This window comes from Oryzias latipes, chromosome 18 (genome assembly GCF_002234675.1).
Source record: "Oryzias latipes chromosome 18, ASM223467v1".
Taxonomy (NCBI): Eukaryota; Metazoa; Chordata; class Actinopteri; order Beloniformes; family Adrianichthyidae; genus Oryzias; species Oryzias latipes.
In genome coordinates this window covers 6235682-6243377 of record NC_019876.2, presented here as the reverse complement: position 1 = coordinate 6243377, position 7696 = coordinate 6235682, and the positions used below count along the sequence as shown (strand labels likewise).

Here is a 7696-nt window from a genome sequence, read left to right as displayed (position 1 = left end):
ATCTACAAAGTGAACGTAACCACAATGCTGTCATGCACATGCAGAAGGGAACAGCAGATAAGCCAGGAGCCAATAGGTCTACCTTGAACCACTGCTGCTTTGCATGGCTGGTTTGACTCCAACTGTCATCACAAACCAGCAAGAGCAGCACAAATGGAGCATCTTATTATTTGGAAAAAGCGAAATAATGGATTTCCTGAAGTTGCTGGGCTTTCTGTGATGGGCCTGCTGACATGAAGATGAATTTGTTCGACCTGCTGTCTTTCTGCCTGCTGAGGGTCTTCTACCTGGGGAGTGCCACTGTGTCCAACAGCTTCAAGGACTGCAGCCAGTTCTTCTACATGCAAACACCTCCTGCAGGGATCAGGGGGTCAAACCTGAAGTGGATCTGCCAGACGTATGGCGATAAGCAGCGCTATGCCACGCTCTACGACTGCAGTCGCCGTCTCCCGCTCTACTCCGCCTATGTTTTCAAGAAGTCGGACGGGCAGAGGAGAGTGGACACGCCGTGGATGTTTGAACCTCAGGTAAAGAGAACAAGACAAGTATTTGTGCAGCGGTCCAAAGAAAATCACATTTTTGACAAAACAGTTCAGCATTTTTTGTTCAGTTGGAACAACATTTTTAGTAAAAAATAAGGAACAATGAGAGACCAGTGGACCCGAAAAAGCAGGCACTTAAAAACTGGAAAAAGTGAACAGTTTATTCGGCTTAGAAGTAGTATGAAGTAGTATCCTGGCAACCAGGTGGCAGCAGCGACTGCTCTGGGAAGTAGATGGTGGTTAATGTCTTTGCTAAAGGAGCGTGCGGGATGAGGGTCTGCATGCATCCGCTGAGGGGACAGGTGCACCTGGGGGCCGTAGGGACGGGTGTGGCTCAAAACCAGGAAGGGTGACGGGGAGGCAGAGGAACCCAAAAGGAGGAGGCAAACGTATAGTAGCCGTGAAGACCGACGAGACAGTAGACGAGGAGCCAGTCAGGGATGTGATGGGAGGCGCAGAACCGAGGACGTAGTGGGGGTCGAAAACCAGAACAAGACAACACATGAACTGTAGGAGAAGAGCTAGATAGCAACCGAAGCAGGGCAGGTCTGAAGAGGTCCTTAAATACTCAACAGGTGAACGTGATAATGACATGATCCGCAGGTGGAAGGGACCAGATCCGGACAGCTGTGTTGCTGACACATACTACCAACACTTTGTCTGGTAGTATGTGGATAGTACATAAATAAATAGTTTGTTTGATTGAATCGAAACTACTGAAAGTACCAGATTAGAGTTTAAAGTAAGGGTGTCAAATTCCAGACCTCAAGGCCGCCTTGGTTTTCCAGAAATCCTGCCTTATCTGCTGCTGATTACCTGGATCAGGTGTGTTTAGCCAATAAGGAGTTTCAATGGCAGCTTGGTTGGAAAACAGGTTGGCCTAGAGGCCTGGATTCTGACATCCCTGATATACAGCTTAGGTCAAATGCACCCGTACATATGGGTTGACCCGTATGGGTGCTGTGGGTTTTTGGGTTGTCCGGACCAACGAAGGCTTGTAGAGAGGTGCAGCCGAATCTTACGGGGAGCGCAGGAGTTTCTTTCAGTTCCCTTAAAGACTCCTGCAGCCATAAAAATGGAACGTACCATTGTCATGTGTTTTGCAAGTGTATTATGAAGTCTTTGTGAGGATAATGTGAGTCACCCACACTTATGACGTACAGGTGAGGCTGTCAATAAGGTGCCAGCATTCGTATCTTACCAACGACTGGAGTGCGGTGTTAGGGCACTACAGCATCACCAATGGTACGTTCCACTTTCACGTCGTCCCATATAGTGACCGTCCCATATAGTGATGAGAATGATAGTGACAAGAGCCTCAAGGGAACTGCAAGATTCCCCTGCCCTCCTCTTAAGAAGTAGCCCCACCTGTCCCCAATCCTCAATGGGCCAGGAAACCTCCCCCCCTCCAAAAAAAACACGCACCTGTACAGATCAACCTCTGTACCTGTGAATGTGACCGAGGCATTCGTTTTAGAATGATTCCAACTATTATGAAGACGTACTCTACTGCAACCCAGTCTTTAAAACCAAAGGAATATCCAACGTCTTAAGTTTAAATGTCTGTTGAAATGTAAAACATTCAGATGATAAACACCACATTCCCATCCTTTCATTTCCAGCTGGCTTCTGATGATGAAGGCAGCAACATGAGGGTTCTCCCTCTGAGTGAGGACACCCCAGCTCTGGTGGAAGACAGTCAAGCTGTGTTGGAGGATTACACGGATGCCGTGGAGTACAGACGCGGTCCACTTAACCCCGACTTGCACCAAGCAGAGCCCGACGACAAGTCCTCCACATACACCCTGACCAACGTGGTCCCACTGATCACAGACTTCTTGGATTCTTCATGGAACCCCTACTTGGAAACCATCCGCCGGCGCCTGAACAACTTCTGCCACGGCAAGTCCTTCATCGTGACGGGAGTGACTCTTCCGGGGATCGCCATCCGACGAGACAACAGGGACCGTATGACGGCACCGAAACACCTGTGGCTGGCGTATTGCTGCCCCTGGTTTGACCGTAACTCCCCATACGAGGTCAGGTTCATGTTCCCAAGCTACGGAGGCTACGCGCTGAATGAACACGTGGGTTTTAGCGTGGTCGAGGTGCCACTGAAGACTCTGGAGAGTTTTCTGAGGAACCAGGTGGACATTTACAGGGACATGACGGTTTTTTACAAGGGTTGTTTGTCAGAAAAAACATTCAAAAAAAAGAGGAGAGACTTGACGGTCACCCAACCACAACCAGAAGAACGGAAAAACGAAAGACGGTCAACTTGAGCTTTAAAACAAAGCTAAAAATTCCTGAATTATACAGTTTGACTTCAATAAAGTAAGATTTACCAATTTAAAATGTTTTTTGTGTGTTTTTGAGTCAAATTCGTCAGCTAGAAATTCCTCATTTTCTATAATTATCCAAACTCTTTCTTAAATCTCATGGCTTTAGTTTTATCCATTTCTTCATGGTAAAATACCATCAATATAACAACAAATTGAGATCATCTTTGTAGGATTGACTGTAACTGAAAGAAAAAAAAGTACATTTAAAACCATGATGCAAAATCAGCTTTTTTGAGCTTTAAATTGTTATATAATGGTAGTTCCTCGCAACAAACACCCCCAAAGCGTTATTTTGCTCCATTCATGCATTTCTGAGCATGAAGACCTGTGCACTGAACACCAACCCCTCCCAATCCCAGAACATGACCCACATTCATACATATGGACGCGGGGAACAGCCCCTTCCAGGAAGAGTCTGGCGATAGTCAGGTGTATAGTCAGGCTAACACACAACCACTTTCCCTGCGGAGCTAGCGGTGAGCAGCAAAAACCCTTTCCTTTCATATGCACAACAAGCGCATCCATCTTTTGGATGTTTTTTGTTTTCGCGGGCGAAATGGAGATACGATACCAAGGCCGGCTCTGGGTTGACTTCATGAAATGGGCGACACCCACAAGGAGCAACAGGCGGAGCCTCAGAGATGGAGTCATCTTACTTCCGGGTAGTAAGAAAATAACTCATATTTCATTTAAAAAAAAATCATTCCTTAGTGTGCCAAAGCATAAATATGGATATAGTTTACTCTGAAAGGCTTAAGAAAAGCATTACATAAGTCTTTTAATAAATATTTTATGGTAATCATAATTATCATTACTATTACGGTAACCTTTATTTAACCAGGATTTTCCAATTGAGATTAAAAACCTCTTTTGGAAGAGAATCCAAGCTAGTCAGTTCAGTTTATAACTAACTCAAAGACACATTAAAACAGGCATGTCCAAAGCCCGGCTCGTGGGCCAAATGCGCTCTGCGTTCAAATTTCTCCCTTATCGTGACTCCCATCATTAAAACCAATAATAGGCGGCCCCCAGTACTGTCTAAGAACATTAATTTCTTGATTCTTGATTCTGATTGGCGAAATTACGTTTTAAGCCATTGTAGAAATGTGGCAACAACCTTTGGCTACTTGACCTTTAGAGGTTTTAGGGTCAAATAAGAAGAACAGATTTCTTTCTTTCTTGGACAATACTAGGATAATAAAAACATAACAGCCAAAAAAACCATAAAACAATGAATCATAAAAAACAGTTAAATCAGAGATCAAGTGAAACAATTAAAGAATTTAGTGGAATTGACTGTTTCTGTGAGTTTGGCCTTGAAGACATATAACGATGGCAGTTTGGTTAGTCTCCAACTTTGCGTCTTTCCTCCCAAGCTCTGTTGGGGCATTTGGGCAAATTGAAAGTGGGTGTGAAGGCGGCAGTGATCCAGCCAAAGATTACAATAAAAATGCACCAATGGTACTGCCTCCCAGTGGAAGGAGAAGGCCATGCTGTTTGTTAATACAGTTGATAGTGATGTGTCATTGTCTTGCAGTTGGTTATGAACTGTAAATGGGACTGGTAAACACTGCAGTAACCCTTGTGCTATCCTAGGCACTTTAACATTGGGAGTTGGGTCATCTAGAACCACTAGACAGTGGGCTGAACCTTTTTTCTTCAATGATTTGTGATCTTCACTGGTGTCCATGGATTACATGAAATCTTTCCACCTTTATCCAGCCTTTTCATGGTAGGGAGAACACGTCAATGTAAGGGTGGGGTCATCTAAGATAGCACAAGGGATAAGATAAGTTGCATCTCTGAAAACAAAATGTATCATAATAGTTATGCAATATCCAGTCTAATAATCCATTTAGTCTCAAGGAAGATCTAAAAAAGAAGAGGTGCAACTGGATTAATGTTTAATCCCTTAACGCTGTCAACAGTGATGACATCCTTTGAACTCCGGTAATTCTTTAGCTGTTTACACAATTAACATAATTTGCAACAGATCCTGAAGCTGAGAAAAGCAACGTTAAGCTGAATTTGTGTCAGAATCTGTTGGAAATACGTTAATTGAGAAACCACCTAAAGAGTTACGGCAGTACAAAATGTGTGTTATTTTGCTTCGTTGGTGACAGCTCAAGTGTTAAAGGGTTAATATAAGTGACCGTTAATTAACCATCGATTGTTTCTTTTTAACTGTTTTCCCTCTGACGTTCCGCTTGTTTCAGGAATAAATAGTTTTTCCAATCGTTTCTTTGGTCCACTCTCAAAAGTGTTAAAGCTAATTTTATTTCAACAAGGGTGCGAGTATTTTTGTCTTTTCCTGCCTGATTGGTGTTGACCTCCTAGACCAGGTAAAAATAGTTTCTTTTATAACTTGTGCCTGAGGAGTGCTCCGGCTGTTCTGTCTGTGGGTGGATCAACCGCGGTGTGAGGTACTACCTCAGTCGCTTTGCATACTGAACCATGATTACCTGCGATAGCTGCTCCACTGAGCTCCACCGGCAGACGTAAAGTCTACACCTAACTCGGCTCACTATAGAGGACTATTCGCGAGAAGACTCCTGTAGAGGATGGCATTGGGTTTACACCTTAGCTTTGTGTTTCTTAGCACACTGATGTCGGCGGCGAGATGCAGGGTGGAAAAAGAGCTGTCTCCCGAGTGCAAAGCATTCTTTTACATGGAAACACCACCGAGAGGACTGGAGCACCACCCTGTGCGATATATTTGCCAATTTTACAACAAGAAAGCCCGTTATGTGACTCTGTACCACATTGGCTTTCGTATACCCGTGTACTCTGCCTACACTTTTAAGCGTACGGATGGGGAGAGATGTGTGGACGTCCCATGGATGTACGAACCTCAGGTAAGGAAAGCTGGAAAAGTCTAAGCTTGACAACCAGTAGCTTTAGCTCCAGGCTTGATCTTATTTGAATTACCGAAACTTTTGAACCATTGACGCAATAAAAGTAATGGATTTTGAAGTGAGAATAGTAGCTTTGCTGTAAGACGCAACACTTTAAAGTATTACAGTGTTTTCATCATAAACGTGAACCAAATTATTCTGACTCATAGAAAAAAGTGGCTTTACGCCAAAAAGCAACACAAAGTGCGAAATGACACATAAAGTGTTTGTATCGCAAATGCGGTAACTAAGAGGAAGAAGACAAAAGTGTTCCCAGTGGCGTCTTAGTTATTGGGAGCCAGTTTAGGTCAATTGGGGAGTTGGTTTAGCTCGTGCTGGTTTGCGGCGCCTTCCGTCCGTGAAACCAGGGTTCGACTCCGGGCTGCTCCCTGTTCCCTTCTCTACCTTTGTGCCGGTTCCAAGCCCGGTTTGAGAAGGTTGCGTCAGGAAGGGCATCCGGCGTAAAACATTGCCAAATATACCATGCGACTTGTTCCCTGATGGGAGAAGCCGAAAGAGGAAGAAGATCGCATATGCGGTAACTGATTTTTGTATAACTGCAAAAACCATGTTGGCTTATTCTTTGTGTCAGAATCCATTTGAGTTATTGCATAATCGGTCAAAGAATATCGGTAGTTCAAAGAACGTGTGTTATCTTGTCGTCGCCAGTGACAACGCTAGAAATAACCATTTAACACTGGAGCTATAGCTACGAATTTTACATCTTCTCGAGTAACTCTTTAGTCGTTTATGCAATTAACGTAATTCCAACTGATTCTGAAGCGGAGGAAAGCATGTTGGCTTTGCCTTTGTGTTAAATATCTGCGGAAAGCCCCTTCTCTCTGCGTCAGAATCCGTTGGAGTTATTGCGTAATTGGTCAAAGAGATATGGTACTTTAAAAAACGTGTTATTTGCTGTAGCCACAAATTTTAAATTTTTATAAGTAATGTAACTCTTTCCCTTTTACACAATATCGACTATACTGATAATATTCCATAGTTGAAATTATGTTAATTGCGTAAACAGTTACATCAGTGGAAAAGTTATGGTAGTTCAAGGAGTGTGTGTAATTTTGCTGTTGCCGGCAACAGCACCGATATAAAAGGGTCTAATATGAGGAGCGTTTTACTGATTATAGATTTTTACCTTATAGTGTTTCTCATGCTCATGCTTTGTTTTATCCAGCTGTTTAAACGTGCTTTTCTATTTGCACAGCTGTCAACGCTTTCCGAAACAGATGAGATGCAGCCCTTCCCGCGCAGAATCATGCACTTGAACTTTGAGGACTCCCAAGCGATCCTGGAGGATTACACCAACGCCATACATTACGAGCGGGGAACCCTGAACCCAGACGAGCATCAGGACGAGCTCGACGACAAAGCCTCCACCTACACCCTCACCAACGTAGTTCCCATGGTGCCCGTTTTCACCAACATAGTCTGGAGCAGACAGGAGCACATCGTCCGTAAAAGGTTGAACAACTACTGCCGCGGCACAGCTTACATCGTGACCGGCGTCACCACGTCTGGAAAGAGGATCCGCCGGGACAACATGGATCGCATTGCGGTGCCCAAGTATGTGTGGTCGGCCTACTGCTGCGCCGACTACGACCAAAACACGCCGTTCGGTGAGCGCCACAAATTCCCTTCTTTCGCACACTACGCCCTAAATGTGGAGGAAAACAACAACGTGGTGGAAATGTCCGTCCAGAAGCTGAAGGACTTCCTCGAGAAGACGACCTTCGTCAGCAAGAACTTCCAGATATTTGCTGGCGACTGTGTCCCACCAAAAAACAGATGAGGAGCAAATTGTGTTTCTGCGCAAAACTACACATGATGTCATCAAGATTTGTGAACTTATAACAGAAAGATTATGAAATGAAAAACAATGTTACAATAAAAACAAAATATAACAAAT

The 7696-nt window shown here is 44.1% G+C and overlaps 2 protein-coding genes across 2 annotated transcripts; both read left to right on the top strand.

Moving 5' to 3' along the window:
* On the top strand, positions 1–2885 carry LOC101159225 (endonuclease domain-containing 1 protein-like). The gene is made up of 2 exons (XM_004079723.4): positions 1–527; positions 2165–2885. The coding sequence occupies exons 1-2, from the start codon at positions 234–236 to the stop codon at positions 2822–2824; spliced, it is 954 nt and encodes a 317-aa protein (XP_004079771.1). The 5' UTR covers positions 1–233; the 3' UTR covers positions 2825–2885.
* A 2303-nt stretch (positions 2886–5188) lies between these two features.
* On the top strand, positions 5189–7696 carry LOC101158975 (endonuclease domain-containing 1 protein-like). The gene is made up of 2 exons (XM_004079722.4): positions 5189–5739; positions 6995–7696. Exons 1-2 carry the CDS (start codon positions 5446–5448, stop codon positions 7577–7579), a joined length of 879 nt encoding a protein of 292 aa, XP_004079770.2. The 5' UTR covers positions 5189–5445; the 3' UTR covers positions 7580–7696.